The sequence below is a fragment of the Cloeon dipterum genome, chromosome 3 (assembly GCF_949628265.1).
Source record: "Cloeon dipterum chromosome 3, ieCloDipt1.1, whole genome shotgun sequence".
Lineage (NCBI taxonomy): Eukaryota > Metazoa > Arthropoda > Insecta > Ephemeroptera > Baetidae > Cloeon > Cloeon dipterum.
This window is the reverse complement of record NC_088788.1, coordinates 24,406,558-24,426,458: the sequence shown is the minus strand read 5'-3', so window position 1 is coordinate 24,426,458 and position 19,901 is coordinate 24,406,558. Positions and strand designations below refer to the sequence as shown.

The 19,901-nt window shown below is 37.7% G+C and overlaps 4 protein-coding genes across 5 annotated transcripts in view; 3 read left to right on the top strand and 1 right to left on the bottom strand.

The window, feature by feature from the left end:
• stg1 (stargazin-like protein) overlaps positions 1-1,139 on the top strand; it is an 80,316-nt gene extending 79,177 nt beyond the window's left edge. For both annotated transcript variants that reach the window (XM_065484085.1, XM_065484084.1), the window contains one exon: positions 142-1,139. In XM_065484085.1, coding sequence (XP_065340157.1) covers positions 142-435 — 294 coding nt within the window. In that variant the 3' untranslated portion in view covers positions 436-1,139. The remainder of the gene's footprint in view (positions 1-141) is intronic.
• Positions 1,140-1,179: 40 nt separating this feature from the next.
• On the bottom strand, positions 1,180-3,980 carry LOC135939613 (ribosomal L1 domain-containing protein 1-like). Its single transcript, XM_065484083.1, has 9 exons — positions 3,727-3,980; positions 3,423-3,571; positions 3,208-3,358; positions 3,003-3,151; positions 2,828-2,942; positions 2,618-2,774; positions 2,164-2,543; positions 1,438-1,569; positions 1,180-1,385 (listed from the first exon to the last, which is right to left on the bottom strand). The coding sequence occupies exons 1-9, from the start codon at positions 3,895-3,897 to the stop codon at positions 1,218-1,220; spliced, it is 1,572 nt and encodes a 523-aa protein (XP_065340155.1). The 5' UTR covers positions 3,898-3,980; the 3' UTR covers positions 1,180-1,217.
• Positions 3,981-4,281: 301 nt separating this feature from the next.
• On the top strand, positions 4,282-9,295 carry LOC135940233 (coiled-coil domain-containing protein 137). The gene is made up of 4 exons (XM_065485038.1): positions 4,282-4,488; positions 4,808-5,084; positions 5,138-5,473; positions 5,530-9,295. Exons 1-4 carry the CDS (start codon positions 4,409-4,411, stop codon positions 5,758-5,760), a joined length of 924 nt encoding a protein of 307 aa, XP_065341110.1. The 5' UTR covers positions 4,282-4,408; the 3' UTR covers positions 5,761-9,295.
• Positions 9,296-12,195: 2,900 nt separating this feature from the next.
• Positions 12,196-19,816, top strand: Esp (Epidermal stripes and patches). Its single transcript, XM_065483142.1, has 13 exons — positions 12,196-12,344; positions 14,411-14,561; positions 15,488-15,741; positions 15,804-15,999; positions 16,124-16,350; positions 16,937-17,114; positions 17,344-17,517; positions 17,581-17,742; positions 17,832-17,972; positions 18,032-18,177; positions 18,761-18,928; positions 19,196-19,349; positions 19,409-19,816. Exons 2-13 carry the CDS (start codon positions 14,423-14,425, stop codon positions 19,426-19,428), a joined length of 1,959 nt encoding a protein of 652 aa, XP_065339214.1. The 5' UTR covers positions 12,196-12,344; positions 14,411-14,422; the 3' UTR covers positions 19,429-19,816.
• Positions 19,817-19,901: the final 85 nt, after the last annotated feature.

Below are 19,901 nucleotides of genomic sequence, written 5' to 3'. Positions count from 1 at the left end.
ATTTCTGTGAAATGCTCCCTCTGTAACTGTTAATTTTGAACACTCTTTACGCAAATCTTAATTAGAATAGAACTCGCAATATTTAGCACCAAAAAATGAACTACCTCGTTAAAATCCAAAATTAATTCAGTTTAATTTCAGGTGAATTTAAGGTGTAGGTCGCAAGGGACCTTGACCGCCATCCACAGGGACCACGGCGGGGACGGCTTGGTGCGCGACCCCTGTCCGTGTCTGCACCTTGAGCCAATTTCGCGGGAGAACACGTGCACCACAGTCTCTACAACGGCTGACATCAACTGTGATTACGGACAGCATGAGTTTGTCTCGTTTGAGCCGCCACCTCTGCACCAACAGACCTCCAGCCGCAGCAACCTCGCCCTGGACACAATCGAGTACCCAAACTATGGCACACTCAGGAAAACCACCCCTGTGTGATTGGTGTGCATCAAGACACGGTGACAAACAAGAGTTTTATTACCAAACAGAAAGTCTGCCTAGTATGGATGAGGGACAAATCAATTTTTCTATGGAACGCGTGTGCGAAGTTACCAAAAAACTAATAACATTCAGCTTGGTCTCGACGCTAAGCAAAACTTTCATACCTTTGGTAAAGGTCACTAAATTTTTAGATGAAACTGCCGCCAAAACATGGTTTGTTGCAGAAGGGAAATGTTTTTGTAAACTCCGCAAGCTAACTGGATTTGATGTTTGAATCAACATGAACGTCGGAGCTAAAAGTTTTAATGAATGTTGTTAATTAAATAGCACCTAAATAAAAAAATATATCAAGCCAAATTAACTTGAGCAAATGTTGGTTACTGGTTGTGATCAAACAATGTTGATTTGTTTGACCCTTGTTGGATTGAATATGAAGGCAGAAATCACAAGCCTGCGGCGACTGTTTTTTTAACGTTTTAAATATGCTAATTAATTATACCTTCATAGGTGTAAGTATGACCTCACATATACTGCCATTTTATAAAAGATTACTTGAGTTCAACAGACATACCCTGAAAGATTTGTATGATTTGCTGTGAACCAGACAAATCTAGTGTGTTACAAGCAATGATGTTAAATCAATATTTTTCTCCCTTGAATGAAGTGCTCAAAATAAAATTTACATGTTGAGTAAACAATAATTGCTTAGTATCAATAGGGACGGAAATAAGAATTTGTGTCTCAAAAAGATAATGCGGTATTTATTTTACTCATCTGGTTTACACGGAATTCTTCTTTTTCTTCTTATTCAGTTTCTCCTTGTTTGCAGCATTGGTCTTCTTCTGATCTACTGCTTTTGAAGCCTTCTGGCCTTTTTTCTTCTTCTCAACTTGATTGCTAACGTCTTGAGCCTTTTTGGCAGTCTTCTTCACGTTCTTCTTTTTTTCCTTCAACATGTCTAAATTAGTGCAAAAGTAGGCAGATAAATGAAAATAATACTTTTGTTTCCTGCTCAAGCTGGTGCAGGTAAGCTTCTTCGTAATTGCCAACAGCAGCTTCTTCTTCATCATCATCATCGCTGTCAACCACCTTAGCTTTCTTTTTCTTCTTGGTACCTTTTTCCTTTTTGGGCTGAAAATACAAAAATTTGAATTATTGGTTGAAGCTCATTAACATATATATAAAGGTTTAAAAATAGATCAATTTTGGTTTTCATTAATTGATTTAGGGCAATTTTATTCAGCGTGAGTGACTAAACCGATGCACCTTCAAATAATGGAAAAAAATGTTTTTAAAAATCAATCTCATGTAAAAAATCTAGAACTTGTGATATATTTATTTTACAACATTATTTAATCTTGAATAAGCAATGTTTACACTGAAAATTTATGCTAAAGCCACTGACGCTGTAAAAGCTATCGCATATAAACAAAATTAATATTAGAAACACTATATAGCTGAATGAGCAGACTTGCTAAGAAACTGCAGTAGTGCTTAGCTCTGGTTCTGTAAAATGAATTAGTTTATAGTTGATGTATTAATTTTAATCGATGAATTTTAATAATATAAATTTTCAGCCTCTAGTTTAGCTAGACGGTTGAAGTATCCTCCATTCCATATTATTTTTCTTTGTCATGAAAAATTATTATTTATAGCAATATTGCATATGTCAAGGTCCAATTATCTTTTGCTAAAAAGACCAAACGTTTGTTGAAATTTAATTACCTGCAATTCCTCTTTGACATCTTCGTCTTCACTTCCATGCTCTGCATCCATGTCAGCATCTCTGTCCGTGGAATTAGGCACAACCCTCTCGCTTTCCTCTTCTTCGTTCTCTTCTGGGTCATCAGCCTCTTCGGAAGCGAGAATCACGGCATCAGAAACAGCATACTTCCTTTTCCTTTTGAATCCGAACTCTTTCATCGCCTCTAGCGTCCTCTTTTTGGATAGGCGCTTGCCTTCAAGGTCAATCATTTCCACTTCACCATCAGGCCGAACTCGGACTTTGAAATCGTCCATGGTGGTGGTGCTGAGCTCCCCTTCAACAGCTTTGTTGTGCTTGATAGTCTTCCTGATGCCAGTGATTTTAACGTCATTGGGGTTTCCTGCAAATAGTTCCCACCGTCAGTGTCTAATTTTAACACGAAACAAAAAAAAATATCAATAGAACATGACATACTGATGGCGTGGTAGAAAGTCACTCCTGGTGCACGTAGGGTTTTGATTTGCATATTCCTAATGTTGATCCAGCCACCTGGAAGTTCTTTACATAAGGCCTTTGCAGCTGCAACTACATTTTCAGCAATCTGAGAAGCTTCCATCTTAGTGTGGCCAATCTGCAAAAGCATTCAGTAAAAGAAGGAACAGACCTATGATTAATATTCCCTACCTTGATACTCTTGCAATTTCCATTTGAATTCAATTGAAATTGGACTTTTCTAAAAGCCTTCTCAATGGAACTTTTCATCAGGCCAATGGGCTCCGTTTTCACTGGCACGGGGTTCCTTTTAAATATTAGGATAAGTGTTCAGTTAAAAATGTAAAAGAACAGCAAGTCAAATTACTTCTTGACCGTTGAGAAATGCTTTCCAAGGAGAGGTACCAGCGTGCCACTAATCGAGCAGTCCGCTAAGAACATGTCATAGGAGTTGCACAGCTTCTTCTTGGCTTCGTAAGTCTTGCACTCAGTCATGATCTGTCGCAAGGTGATGATCTGTTCAAAGAAAAAAACTAATAAGAAGGAATTTAAATGCAATTTAAAGTTTGTGCCTTTAATGGATGTTTAATTCCATGTGCTCGGAGTCTGCTCTCATACATCTGGATCACAACATCGTGGTCTGGTTCGCGGCGTTTCGGTTCCAAATCACGCACAATCAGAGCGATGTCAGTTGAATCCTGAACTGGAGAATTGGGTACCTCACTGAAAGGACATGAATTGTGCGTTAAAGCAATAATTTCCAACGCAGGCACTGCTATATACTTACAACCTAAGCATCCTTGAAGGTATTTCAGCAATTTTATAAAACGAGAACAAGAGATTTACAGGTTCTCCAGCGTCCCCTCCAAGTAAACTTATTTTGTTTTCTTTGCGATCAGCGTCCAGTTTCAGCAGGGCTTCAGCTGCTTTCTCAATCTGTTAGAATTAGGATAATAAACGTAACATATTTATCATATCTATATCTATACATACGCATGAAAATGTTATGTATTCAACATTATAATAAACCCAACAGTCTAATTTAAAGTGATGTGAAAGGTACAGAGTTAAAATTGATGCATGAAACTCACTGTTTCTTGTTCCAAATCTGGCTCCACGAGGTTTTCTGGTGGATAGACAACGCCGGCTGGATTTTTCAGTTTCTTCTTATTACCGCCCTTGATAGGGCTATTCTCGATTGACTTTGGTTTCTGCAAAGCCAAACTAGCGCGGGGCTTGCTCATGGACTTCCTGACCTTCATCTTTGCACCTTTGCAGAAATAATTCAAGAATTCACAATTTACAGAACACACGACAACGACACTGTAAGACACGTGCACCTTGCCCGGTGCAGAAAACAAAACAAAACACACTAAGAATCAGCAGTGTTGCCACACACATTATCTACAATATGGGCTACATAAAAAAATAAAAATTTGCCCTGAATGTTTTAAATATTTTTTGAAGCCGCAAAATTAGTTAATTGTTTCATAATATACTTTAACTACATACTGCTCGTGATAACGCATCGGTTGATCAATCTCTTCATTAAAGGGTGATCTTATCAAACTAATTTGTAATTGGGCGTGGCTCAAGCATCAAGGTGGCTACGTTGTTAGACATAAATAAAACAAATCAACGCAAGCTTGCAAGCTTCAACCACACACGTGCAATTGAGTTTTTTGGACCTCATTATTTCATTAATTTAATCGAAATATTGTTCGTACTTATTACACCAGTCGGTTTTTACGATCAAATTGTCCAAGCACAACCATGAGGAAAAGAAAAATTCCTGTTCGCAAACACAGAGGAGTGAAAGACCCAGAAAAACAAGCTGAGGCCAGATTCTCTTTGTAAGATTAACATAATATTTTATATACATACATACATACATACATAATTATTTGTATCTATAAATTTTTAGTCATCCTATTTACTTAAATTTTGTGCGTTGATAAAATGTACACTTCAGCGACTTCAGCCACCTTTTCACACTCAAAATTTATGTGAGAAAGTATGACTCCACGTATCATCTATATGTGCATACTTTTTGTAGTTCCACCCTTGACCCTACTTCAAAACGTACATACAGATAAAATTGTCATTTGACATATTTACACAACATGTGAATTTCATTAATGACCTTGTAATTATTATTTTGAAATATTTCAGGATCAAAGACAAAATTAACAACCCACCGACAGATGAGGATAACGTTTTCATTCCGAGGAAATTGCGTGAGTTAAAGGAATCGATTGAAAGGCTCAAGAATCCTAAGCCGAAGCAGATCAAGAAACGATCAGATGGTTTGATAGACACATCTATTTTTACCAAGAAAGAGTTTCATTTGCCTGGCATGAAGAGGAAAGAAAAGCCGGTGCCAATTTTCAAGCAAATGCCAGGAGAGAACCCCAAAGATTTTCTGAGTAGAATCAATCGAAAATGCCAAGTTAGTTGCTTAGACTTTCATAATGCACAATCAGGATAACAATTATTTTTTAGGAAGTGATCCATGAAACTAAATTTGAGGAGAAGTTTGATGTTGAAGTTCAGCGAAACAAAGAGACTGGAAATATCGAAGCAGTCAAAGCTCTGAGCCACGATGAAACTAATTACCTAAAGAATATAACACCAAGCAAGAAGACTAAGAAGGTAGATGCAAAAATTGCTGAGAAGAAAAAGAAAAGGCTGCAGAAGTTCAAGGAAAAAAAGCAAGCAAAGAAGCATAGAGAAGTTGATGAGTTCACCCGCTATAAAGACGAAGTACAATTTGGAGAAATAGTGCATGAGCCCCCTAAATTGTCTGTTTTACCGAGGAGAGCGGAAATGGTTGATATGGTATACTCTTAAACATTTTGGTTACATCAAGACTAAATTATTCCCCTGAATTACAGCCTGGCAAACGAGACCTTCTCTTGAAAGGCATGCTTCCTAGTGCTGAGGAAAGGACAAAGGTCTCTGTATTTGATATGAAAGTAAAATCTGACATTGGAAAAGTTGGGAAGAAGAAGAAAAATGAAAAATCCCCTGCTGAACAAAGGAGGTTGGAAAAGCAGCGATTAGCGGCTGTTCAAGCATATAGGGACCTGAAAGCAAGGAACCAGGCCAAGAACAGAGTGGCCTAAAATTTGCCAATTGGTTAAGTAAACACCTTAAATAAAAAGCTCTTTTATTACAATTGCAAATATAATGTGTTTTTGCAACCTAAAAAACTTACAAAATACCTAAGTAACTAAATGTTTGTATTGCATTCTAAAGATTAACATGAGTGCTCAATAATTTAAACAAGAAGTGATTTCTTATGCTAAAATGTTAAAAATCTAACATCATTATTGCGCCGTCTATGTGATGATTGCCTATGCAAGAATCTAAATGGCCTTCTGGCATCTTCTACGCAGCTAGTAAATTCGAGAGTTGTCTTCTTATCTAGGAAGTCTAGACTAAGATGAACTGAGATAAAAACGTTACTGCGTGATTTCCTGATTGGTAAGTCTTTTAAGTTAACATTATGAACTTATTTATATCCAAAGAAATCATCTAAATGAGTTATTTCAAGACTTCTTTTGACATCTCACTTAATGAAATTTATGGTGAGATGAAGATGCGCCATGCCATAATCAAAATACAACTGAAGGCTTCCATCTGAATGCTGCTGCATCCCTGTAGCAAAATACCTTGCAATTGCACACTCAAAATTATATATCTCGATACAAAATCATTCCAAAAATAAACTGGTTGGGTGTTTTAGTGTCAGAGCCTTTTAATATTTTTAGAAGAGAGTGGAATTCATTGACATCAAACATCAGGCACTAAATAATAATTTGGTTTTCTTAAAAAAATTTTCAGTGTACAAGGGTTCATCTTGGGTAAAAACCATCTGAGATATGAGTTGCCATCATAAGATTTAGAATTTAGAAAATTCATTTCATTTGAGACGTAGAATGCGTCACCGATCTTCCTCTTATTAAATGTTAAAGTTTAAGTCAGATTAACTAAATCTGTTCTTGGTATATGATGAATGAGTGACTAACTGCAAGTGCTTTATTATTATTGAAGGATAGTTCATCAGCACTATTACTTGTGAGCTCACGACAATCACTCAAACGAGTAAACACCTATTGGCACACAAATCAATTAAGAAGTAGTGCAGTAAATAATGAGTTGACGTTTGTTACATGTGTCGCACCAAACAGCGTCATTCTATGTGTTTTACATCACTTTCCTCACTCTCGATACTCCTTATTACTGCTGCAGCGAAAATTGAAATATCAAGCTTTAATTTAAACGATACAAAACTGCTTGATATGAAAGATAAAAATTGGCCTGCTAAGGATACAAAATTTTGCTTTGATGACTACAAAAATCGCATTATGTCAAAATGATTGGCAGGTCGGTAGCCCATTGAATGTGACAATGTGAGCGTATGCGTAGCGGTGCCTGAACAGTGTGTATTCATGTCATGTCCCATCATCTGCTATTGTAAATTTTGCTCCTGGGATTATTGATTGAGTGGCAACTAGTCAGGTATTTTACCTGACAATATTACGATCATTTTTTCATCGATATACTTGCCGGTGTCAATAATTGGCGAAAAACCCTGACACTGGAGCTCATTAAATGAAATAAACTAATTGATTTTGTTTTTCTCTTAATCAGACCATGACTGAGAGAGTCTTGTCAGTGTGTCATTTTTGGCACCCCTTCAGAAGGCACTGCCCGCACAGATTATTTTTTAGGTCTATTTTATTCTTGAACCTTATTATTTATTTAGCCCCTTATTTATTAACTTTTTCATAAATACAACATCGTGTCGTTTATTCATCATCTTCATATCATCATCTGTTTAATCCAGGTCATTGTTAGGAAGGCCGTCAAGACAGGTTAAGGGAATATTACTGTCGAGGGGTTTTGGAGAAGCAAGGAAAAGAAGAAATAATGGTAGCTTGGTTAAGGATGAAACAGTTTTATTATTATTAATTTTTTTGTTAATTTTTATTTCATGTTTAAATTGATTTGTATTTGTAGAGTCGCGCGAGTTTAAGGGCATAACCCTACCAATCCATCACACACATAAATTTTGGTGTATATATTATGAAAGGCAATTAGTCGTCAAGTAAGTCAACGTTGACTGTTGTCGCACTCTTTTGACCTTCATGCTTTATGATATGTGTGACGGGTGTGAGCGAGAGACATGCGGACGCGGAGACAATATATATATGCCACGTTTGCTTACCGGCAATTCGTACTAAAACGTGCAATTTTCTTTGTTCTCCGCGGGCGGTGAGCGTGAAACGATGTAATTTTTGCACGCCACCTATAATGCACTATTATATTTTATTCCCACTACCATATTTGGACGCTGAGCGGTGTGGATATCTACTCTGCGTACGAGAAAGACTTGGCGCCGAATAATTTATTCTCGTCGCCCATTAGCGTGGCTCTCTGACACCATACACAAATTCCCACGTCAAACACTTAAACTGGAAGAAGCACGTGTGTGTATTAAACAGGCTTGGGAAAACCGCCGTGGACCGCAGCAACATAGCAACAAGTTTCAGAACTGGATTTTGTGCTCGCCGGGATGCCCCAACGACGCGTTCGAAATGCATGCGGTTTTGTCTTTTCTATTTGTGTAATATGCAGTACTTTCCTTGTACTCCTACAGGTTGTTAAAAAGTAAAAATTGATTTATAGCGCGAGCACTAAATGAGAACGCATAAAAAACTTGAGGATTCCACACGGTTTCCTGATAACGTTTCTGTGAGGAAAAATTGACAAAATATATTTAGCTTCCTTAAAAATTTGGTCGCTACGTTTAGGTGCCATGACAATGTCCTTATACGTACACTGTCCTAACATATATAATGTCCTAAAAAGATTGATCAACGTAAATTTAAAATAATATGTTAAAACCTAATGAAAAAATGTCCAAACGCCTATGCGTTATGAGACCAGGTTGGCAACACGACGCATGAAGCTATAAAATTGATCTGTGTGAGGGGGATGCAGCCATAATATTTAGTTAGTCAGAAGAATTAGTCTGCGAGTATTGGTGGTTCATAGAACGAACAATTCACTAGAATCATAAAATAAAATAGAATGTGACTGTATGATTGTATTTTTTTTGCAATTGGATATTTGCAATTCGGTACAATTATTGTGATGAGTTATGTGCATGCCAAAAGTCAAAAAAAGATATTATTATTGGCTGACTATATATGGGTGGCACCCATCTGAGTATTAATCGTATATTTATCATATGTTGTTTTGGGAGAAATCATTATTTGTGAATGCATTTGTAGCAAAAAGCTTAGAAATATCTTCAACTTCCTATGATGATTTAATTTGAGTCCAACAAGGGTTGCTTATTAGTAGAGCACATAGCGCCAAAAACATTTGAACCAGGACAAAAGGATAAGAAGTGCAACAGCAAATTTGAATAATAGTGTTACAATCATATATATTCAATTCTTCAAATTCTTGAATTAACTTGTAGAGCCCCTTACAATCCCATGTGTTACAAACTAAGAACTGCATTGAAATCTAAGAAAGCATAAGAATAGCACGTGTTTTTACCCTCTGAAGATTCTTGTTAAATTAAAAAAAAAAACACTCAATTATTTTAATATTTTCTTCCAAATAAAACGATTTAAAAGTATACGCTGACTAAGAGTTTTCTTAGATAATATTTTGGTCAATGTCGATAGACTCAATGTATGGCATTATTTTCAGGAAAATGTTCATCAATTCAACAGATATGTGTGGAAGCATAAAAGAAGAGACGATAATATAGAGTTTAAACTATTCCAGAAATATTCTTTTGGGCCAAGAAATAAATACACACAGGTTTAATCTTTAAATATAAGAAAAACTGAATGTCTCTTCTCTGTGGAAAATTCATTTTGGATAGCTATCTAATAACAGAGAAAATTGTTTGAGGAAATATCAAATAACCCGTTCTCGCACTGTACGCAGCTGTCTGCCCCACAGGCCTCATGAGCAGTACATCACCTCCAAAACAAAATTTAAAACCACAGCATGTATTATAGCTGCAGATAATTCTGAATCAGCAATCGTCGAAAACGTCCGACTTACTTATTTCAGAATAAAATCGAAAAGTAGATACGAGGAGTGACTAAATCTTGCCAACCCCGCCTGATTCAACCTTCCCTTAAAAAAAATAACCCAGCTCAAATCCTCTTGTCATATTGCTAATATTTTTGTTTAAGTTACTTAAACAGCAAGCTTGTGTTGTTCTGTACTTTATTATAAACATAAAAAATGGACTGCCACCTGTAATAATGCATAAAGTTCTACAACGCCTATATAGAAACCAGCAACCAGCTAAAACCACTTGAAACAAGAAATAGATTTTCTCTCTGGGATTATTTCACAAGTCAAGATCGATAGATAAACCACGATCGACAATCAGTCAATCAATCAGATTTTTCCGTAGATTTTGTGATGGCCACTTTTCTATAGTGACCGAAACTTGAAAGAATGGAATGCCAGTCCCAATTCACCATCATTTTCCTCGTCGCCTTTCGAAAATACCCGAGCAATAAACTTTACACGACTGGATTTATCCAGACTACGCTTGCGTCGAAGATTTTACCTTTGACTTTATAGAAAGGCGTGATCAACAATCTGTGCGTGTACGGTGCGGCACACTTAATTCACTTCACAACCCTAGATGTTGAAATAATTATTAAAATTTTAATCTTGATGATATTTTGCTTTTGACTGACGAGATGGTCGTCACAATTGAGTAATTATATTGTTTCTACAAGCTAAGAAATTATTTCACTCCGATTTATATTATAAAACGGCTTTTCTGCTACTTAATATTTTTTACAAGATTTTTATGCATAATATATTTTCGAATATATAAAATCACGAAAACGTATAGTGCAATTATGTTGCAAATTCCGTTTTGAAATGCATTTCCTATCCTCATTTAAGGGCTGAATGCATGCCATCATGAAGGCGATGTTTTAATTGTTTTGATGAAGACGCCACTCTAGGAAGAACAAAAGGTGCAATGGTCGCATGCATCAATTGTTCTCTCGGTGCGAGACCTTGCGAACTTGACCTCCGTACCAAACGTCCCGTGACAATGGCGTGCATTGGGTGCCGAGAAGAAGTGCACTGCTCTTGCTGCCAGCGAGCACTTCTTGAATTATTTTCGCCGCATTTGGCCGCGTTTGAATGTCAAGAGAAAGATCGTGACAGTGGTACCGAGTCACCGATTTCGAGGTTGGCGAAAATAAACAGCTCTATCACATGCTAATTGAATTGAACCGACATGCTGGGCATTCATAATTACTTCCACATCCTGCCGCTCGCGTTCGCCGAAATACGAAAGCACTGTTCGCAATTGCAGGAAGTGTGTATAGTTGATGGATTCATTTTATACTTATAATGAGTGTCAGCAGCGTGTTTCTCTTTGCAAAATAAATTCAATCTTTTCCCGGCGAGAAAAGCGATTAATTAGCGAGAGAATGACTGTCGATTTGAAGTGAAGCAGACAGCGCGATCGGTGAGACAAGGCCGACAAGAGGTATTTGCCCCACATGCTGCGCGCCGTTGCTGGACCAACTCATTTTCATCTTTGCTCTGCCTTGTATAATAATGCCGTACGCTGCTTTTATTGACAATGTGGGAACTTTAATACGCCGGTCAATTGAACATGGTTCCTGTTACAGATACGCTTTGCGGAAACAACTAAATGACATTGAGATTTTACGATTTTTCTTATTTTTAACACAGTCATTAAGGGTGAAGGGATATGACTTGAGTTCCGCATTTTAAGCTAGACACGTCTACACGAGATTAAAAATGATTGTGCTCATTTGAAGGTTCATACTGCACAGCTCATTTTCTAAAAATTTAAAACGATTTAGTGGTATAAAAGGTTAATGCGCAAAAAAAATAAACGGTCGTGCGTGTCCCCTAAACATTACAAAACAACGAATAATGTAAAAACGCAAAAATGTTATCCTCTTCGGAAACGTTCAAAAAACAAAACGCCACTTGAAATTTGATTTACAATCAACGAGGAGATAAAGAGTAAATCAGCTCAGATGATGCATTTTCATCACGGGAAAAGAACGCTAACTGATATATGTATACCAAATGAATATTCTTTCATTCATTAACTTATAGGTATTTACAAATTAATGTATCTCTTTTATAATTCAACATTTAAGATGTGAACTGCAAAACAATTCTGGAATATTCCACATTTTTTTATTTAATTCAAAAGAGAAGTTAATCCTTTTGATTACGTGTGCTATTTTTGGTTTTATTTACTCATTTTGCTGTATAAAACTCCATACGAGTGGAGTCATTATTCCTTTTTGAATTGGTATAAGTATCGCATATCGGGGGACAATGAAAGTCACCTCTTCCTTTTGATGTGTTGTGAATAAAAGTCACAGACTCGGGAGCTCATAAACAAACCATGAACTGAAGAAGGAGAGAATCAAGAGAGATACCTGACGTCAGAGAGCGCGGACACACTAATGAGTATTGGTGGGAGGCAATAAAAGTAGGGTTGGTAAAAATTTGCAGTGCCAGACGCTCGCTGCCGCACTCGCTGCTCGTAGGTTGCGTTGGAGAGGTCACTTATCTGGAGACCTGCCGGCATAACCTATTACACTGTTGGACTTGCACTACAATAACCTGTTTATTTACATCTTTTAACTTGGTAAGTAACCTCAATTTAATAGATAAAATTGCATTAATATTTAAAATCACTATAAATTGAATTATGCAAGTGGGTTTTTGGGAAATTTTGTTATAGATTGTTTAACGAAAGATTAATTAAATAATCATCTAGAATTTTCAAACGTTATTTTACTGATGTTATATTACTGAGGAAAACTGATTTACTTCCCTTATAAAAATCATTTGACTTAAAGAATAGCCAAATAATATATGCTTATGACACTTGTCTTACATACAATAGGTTTGAAAAATCGTATATTGAACATTTTTGCAGTTTTCATATATTTTAGAACGTTTTTATGCAACAGTAAATTGAAATATGATCATTGAATAAAATATCACAGATCTCATCAATGCAATATATTTCTGTTTTGCGCTGTTTTGTAACTCCTTCTCTCATATATTGCATCTAGATTGATCATCTATTTGATACCGCAGGAAACAAACAAAATCAGGTGTGATTGATTAACTTATTGTGTTTGTGCATCGCGATCGAGTAAACAAAATTGAATTGAGGAGAGATGAGATAACACAAATCGAGAACTTTTTTGCATACTTTCAAGGTAGCTCAACGATCCAATTTTTAGAGTGGGTCAAAAAGTTTCAACGCATTAAAATTGCGAAATTGGTTGAAATGATAACATAACAGAATTGGTTTGATATTTTTTGTGCATTTTTCAAGGACCTAAATTCCTTGTGTTTCCTTATCTCGTCTGCTATATTAGAAGATTATTGCTAAAGGGCCAAATGGTAGAAACATATTATATCTAATTTGAAATATGTTACAAAGTTAAACTCAATCCTAATTTCATATCGTTATTTATATTGAAAATATCCAGATTATCACGCCTTATTACGTTTAGTTATCAACTACTGACAAAATTTACCTATGTGGCAGCAGCTAAAAAACAAGTAGGAGAAACTCGACACGATTTTTGTTTCGAGAGCTGACTGTTTGAAACAAGTAAGGGGAGATCAGTTGATCAGATTTATTTTTCTGTTGCATAAGCACTGACCCAGCTTTCATTCAAATAGTTGGATTTTTCCAAATTTTCATAAGTAATCTTTTGTACGTGAGGTCAACATGTTTTAGGCTGTAATGTAAATTTATTCTTCAATTTTTTCTTTAAATTTTAAAAGTGGCCCAGATTTGAACTAAGGTCAGCTGATAGGGAAATGCGCGTGAAAGTGCGATAGGTCACCAACAAATGGTTGTGTTGTATTTTGAAGTGCGCGTTCCTTGCCGAGCTCATTTAACATTTTTATCGTTGGCAGGAAACGCAATTAAGTTTATCAACTTTGAAGGTTTTTAGTGAAATTTTCACTTTACAGGGAACAAACTGGTGAGTGTTCAAAGCATTTCTCGGGGAAAGTTGAGGCAAAAGGTTCTTGATTTTTGACGCACCTTTTTTGTTTATCAAAGTAGCTGTAAAAACGATATTCCTCTTTTCACTTCCAAATAATTTATTTAATCTCGCAGCGGAATTGAGCTTAATCCCAGCTTCTTAAAAATAATTACTGATAAGAAATATCCTGGATGCATATATACAAGTGTGCAGGATACTCATTGTAATCTTAAGAACAACCGAGCAAGGGGCAAGGCTGGATTTGGTGGAAATGATAAAAACTGTTCTTGAATGTCAGTTTAATCCCTCCATGTCTTGAATACTCACCGTGTACGGTGTATAAAGAGCGTGATACACAGACACTGAAGTGCCAATCATTTCATTTACCTCTTAAGACAAACGGGTGCCACTTTTCCTGCTTAATATTCGCTCCAAATCATACAGGAGGCGCACACGACGCGGAATCAGATTCGCGCACGCGGCTTTGCTAATTTATTATCAGCAATAATTAGATATTCGCTACACGCTTCGACACACACGGAAGGCCATACTTAGTCCGTCGTTCGTCATAGCAGAATAGTTGAAAGAAACACTGGCAGTGGCACACGCGGTACTACTCGGTTCTGGCTTTCTGGGATAAGCTGTGGCTAAAACAACAAAAGCGACTAGTGCACAAATATCTGCTTCTTTGCTCCGACAGCTCGGGTGAGTGATGACAGCGATGAGCGACAAACACAGCTCCAACGGCGATGGCCAGGAAAACCGAAAGAGCCTGACATCGCACCTACCTGATGGAGGGTCCTCGTCTACCATCTGCATTCCAGAGCCGATGGGCAGCACAGATTTCATTCGTGAGTAAATTAAACCCTCGCCAATAGCGACTATCGGATCGAGACTTTTGAAATAAAGTCGATCGAATATTTTGCATAAACTCGGTAGTCTAGTAATAGCCCCATCTTCCTTCCTCTTCATATAGTTCTGACTTGAAATTTTAAGTTTCAAGTAAACCTAAATTGACTGTTTCGACCTTTACTGAACTGATTGTCTAGATCTTTAATAAAAACGTTGTGATTTTTTATTAAAGTTAAATTCCCTGGAATTAAATGGCACAATTGGACAGAGTAAAATTATTTTATGAAATCCAACGCTTTGACTTTTAGATAACAATTAATTTACTCTGAAATAATGACTTATTCTAGAATATTTGCTTTTCAAATCTAGCCTTATAATAATGAAACAGCTTTGATTTGGAATATATCAAGTGTAAGAGAATGAAAAAAATAATTTCAATTATTACAGTTTTTTTATATTTTTTTATAAACCACTAAACATTTTTGAGCAGTGTCTTCTGAAGAGCCGAAATGAGAAACAAAGATTTTATAAATCGTAAAATTGTATAATTTCGTTATAAGAAGTAATGACGAATTTTAAATAAATCTAGCAAACGTTAAGGATTGGATCAAATTAATGTCTGTTGCACTTCGCACAGCGTAGAATGTCAATGCCAATAAAAAATTGTTACCATGTGCTAAAGCTGTCGTGATAATCACGTGGATTTGCTGGGCCTTCCCGCCTTTCCCAACTTACTACAAATTATGAGAGTAGCGTGGAAGATAAAAATTAGAATACTATATATATGATACGGATGGATTATCAGATTAAAAAGAAAGAGCGAAACAATAGCTTTAAAGGATCAAACAAAAAGATAAACCCAATTGATAAATAAAAAAGTTTCAAATTATAAAAGATCGTAAAAGAAAGGATCAAAAATTTCCAGTGGTTAACGATGATACGCGGCGGCGGAAGACAACATTGAAAGAAAACCTTAGCAAACTACAGACTAAAGCAAAAGAAAAAATCCGCAAGGGATGCACAAAGAAGCTGCTGATGAAGCGGCTGCCTATCACAAGGTGGTTTCCCGCTTACAATGTCCCATTCGCGGTCGGCGACCTGGTGGCTGGTATCACGGTCGGCCTCACTGTCATCCCGCAGGCCTTAGCCTACGCCAACATTGCCGGTCTGCCACCTCAGGTACAAAATTGTGGTTTCGTCCATGTCGGAAATACAATCGAAAACTTTCTTATCATCATTAGTACGGACTGTACGGCTCCTTCTTCGGCTGCTTGCTCTACATTTTTTTTGGGAGTTGCAAAGATGTGCCGATGGGGCCGACGGCCATCATTTCGCTGCTGACCTACCAGGCAGTCGGCGACAAAGGACCTGAGCACGCCATCATGCTCACCTTCCTCAGCGGTTGTGTTATACTTCTCATGGGCATTCTTGGTTTGGGTGAGTTAATTAATAAATACTTTTGCATAAAATAAAATTGTCATTTCTATGACAATCCAACCAGCAGAAAATTAAATTTTCAGGACCACAGATTTTAATTATAAATTTGTTAATCTGACTTCAGGATTCGTTATCGACTTCGTCTCTGGGCCAGTTTCCTCTGGTTTCACCTCGGCAGTGGCCCTGATCATTGTCACCAGCCAGATCAAAGACCTTCTTGGCATTGGTCAGTTCGTTAAGGGCAACACGTTCGTCGAAATGTGGACGGCAATCGTCCAAAATTTCCAACACGTCCGAGTTGCTGATACAGTCATGGGCATCGTCTGCATCGTTGTGCTTCTCCTCCTCAGGGTAAATGTCGCCTCCAATTATAATTATACTCGTTGCTTGTGATGTGGAAGTAAATTAATGCGAGTCGAACAGGTGCCAAGAAAGTAATTAAAAAAGAGAAACTGCACAGCCGCAGCTGATTTTCTCTCGACGCTCTTCTTTCGCAGGCTGTCTTAGTCTGTCACTGGTGTGGACAATAAACCATAATAAAAATGTAGACGCTCGCGAATATCACAACAACCGTTGTCTCCATGCTTAGAGCAGGAAACATTGGGTTGTTTTATCAAGTGAGACAAGCCGAGTGCAGAAATTCTAATTGGCGCCTGTCGCTCGTGTAATAGTAGGCAACAAGGAAACCCGCTGCGCTATTTCATTGCACTTGTTCACCTCTCCACAGAGGTTAAATTTATTCTGTTTTCCTCAATCCATTCAAATGTTTGCTCTAATTAAAAAGAAACTGCAAATGAGAAAAGCACGCATTACCCCATATAGCTACGCATTCATACTGCCTCGCTAACAAAGTCTTAAAGCGCGCATTAATTAGCAGCAAACTGCTCTATTTCATGCTTGCAGTGGAATGCACGCTTATTTCTTTCTTGTGTTGCAGGCTTTGGGAACAATAAGCATCGGCCCGAAAGACGACGAAAAGAAAACAATGTCGCAGAAAATCACCAACAAGGTTTTGTGGTTGGTGTCAACGACAAGAAACGCGACTCTAGTGATCGTCACTGGAATCATCGGGTGGGCTCTCGCGGAGAAGGGACAAAAGCCATTCATTCTAATAGGTGAGCTCACTTGGCCGCCCAGTCGACGACGCAGCTTGCGACATTCCAAGGCCACGCGTTTCACATAAAAATGCTGTTTGATCGGCCTCCCAATTCAAATATTTGTGGCTTTTTATCTTACGCACGCTCTAATGTACACACGACTTAATCCTCCGCATTGATTTTACACAACTCGATCCGTGTGTTCTCCAACAAAACACCAATGACCGTATTTTTTCTCTGCGATAAGGCGAGGTGCCCGCTGGTCTGCCCAACATCCAGCCCCCAGCTTTCACCGGCTACACCGACGAAGCCACCGGGGAACATGTCTCGTTTTCCGATATCGTCTCGAATCTCGGCTCTGGAATAATCGTGCTGCCTATCCTCGCCATTCTGGAGAATATTTCCATCTGCAAAGCATTTTGTAATAAAGTTTATTTGACAATCGAATAGCGATTCCTGACCGAAACTTTTTGTGCTTAACTAGCTGCTGGCAAATCTGTGGATGCAACCCAGGAAATGATTGCAATTGGAATTTGCAATATAGGAAATTCGTTTGTGCAGGCTTTCCCAGGAACTGGAGCCCTCGCCAGAAGTGCGGTTAACAATGCCAGTGGCGTCAGGACCCCTTTGGGTGGACTCTATACTGGTTTGTTCAATGATTTCTAAACTATTACTTTTAAATAATTAATTACAGTATGAAAAATGGGAAATTACAACATTCTTGACATGAAACAGGTCTTTTGGTCATCCTATCGCTCCTCTTTTTCACTCCGTTCTTCCAATTCATCCCAAAAACCGCCCTCGGTGCATTGATTATCGCTGCCGTTATCTTCATGGTGGAAGTCAAGGTTGTGAAGCCCATGTATCGATGCAAAAGTAAGTTGCTGAGATAGTCCAATCACTTTTACAATATATTGATCGCACTAATTCCACAGAGATAGATCTGATTCCCTTTCTGGGTACCTTCATTTTTTGTCTGGCGATCAAGCTAGAGATTGGAATTATTGTCGGTGTCGGCATCAACATTCTTTTCATCCTCTACCAAGCAGCGAGACCAAAGATTTCGATTGATAGATTGTTTGTAAGTACCTTGCTCACCTCTTCTTGACTGATTAAAATTTTTGCACTCGCCACACTGGTTGAGAAAGTGACCACTCAAGCGAGAAATCTTTTTTTAAGACTTTGTGCTGCATTCTTGTAGTCGTTTCTTGAGAAGAAACAAATAAATTAGGAAACCTTTTACTGTGCCGTGTTCGACAAATATTTGATTCAAGCACACTCATGAAATTTTAATTACAATGCAATTTCTGTTTTCACAAATGACGAAAAGCAAGCGCAAACGAGTCTTGTTATTCACCGATGCATTTTATGACTATCGCGTGACTCTAATTTATGACTATTTTAGTGTGCACTGGAATTAAATTGGGATAAAAAATACGCCATTTGCAAACACGGAAAATTTACGACCAGCTATAAAAACTAATCTCTTTAAGTTCTCTCAATTGCAATATCAATCAAATCAAACTTCCCCTCGATTAATGCAATAATGTTAACGATATATGAACACTATCTGGTTTAATTGGTTTCCACTAATCGAAAAGAGATTGACTCGTCAACATTACAATGAGTAATTAATGTAATGCTGAATATTACCTAATTTTTAGACCGGGGAGGGCATCGAGTACATGATGCTGACACCAGATAGGTGTCTTATCTTCCCCTCGGTGGACTACGTGAGAAACTTGGTCACCAAGCACGGTACCAAAGAGGGTATATTCCCTGTTGTCATTGACTGCTCTCACATTTATGGCGCTGACTTCACAGCTGCCAGGGTAAGTTAAAAATGTTTATTTTACAAATATCATGCATAATATTTTAATTGTTCGTATTTATTATTTCATCAGGCCAAAAAATCAATACCTGGGTGGTTCCCGGAGAAATTTGATATATTCTGCAATATTGAAATTTTGTTCATCACTTTCCCCCCATTTTTATGTGTTTTTGGGGTCATTCATGGGTGTCATTTAATCAAAGTAGGATGCCTCACAATTTTTCACCATCTTTCATGAAGCATCGATACAATTTGATTTGTCTGACAGGTGGTTGAGAGCTTGACGAATGACTTCGCGGCACGCAATCAGCCGCTGTTCTTTTTCAACCTGAAACCCAGCGTGGTGGCCATTTTTGAGGGACTGCAGCCTAAAGACTTTGTTGTGTATTACGAGGAGAACGACCTTGACATGCTGCTCAAAAGTAATAAATTTTTTGTGTAATGTGCCGCAGTTACGTAACAGTGATATCGTGTTTTGCAGGGAGAGCAGAGACAGCCTGAGGGTAATTTATTCTGGGGGTGGGGGCACGTGCAAAGAGGGAGCCTTTTGAAACATTAAGACGTGCACTAGTCACTTAACCAGGCACTGTTCGTTCCATTATTCACCGAGTGGATGGTTATTATTATTTAGTTAGCAAGTCACCGAGCAGCGAAGTGATTAAATTAATCATTTTTCTCCATTCACCCTCGCCTAGATGAGTGTATCAGAGAGTGCTGGCGCGTCGAACGTTCCAGGACGCGATATTATCATAATGTTAATACCTATGCTGCTGGATGTTTTCTCTCAAAGTAGACGGTTTATTAAGATATAATATACATGCAATTTCGTCTACCACAGTGAAACAGCGTTTTGATGAATAAACAGATACACATAACGTACAAATTTAGATATTGCGTGTTTCTTCTCTATCCCTCGTCCTACCGATTTTTTTTCCAGCATTCAGAAGGTTAAGCAAACAGGCGTGTCCTTCAAG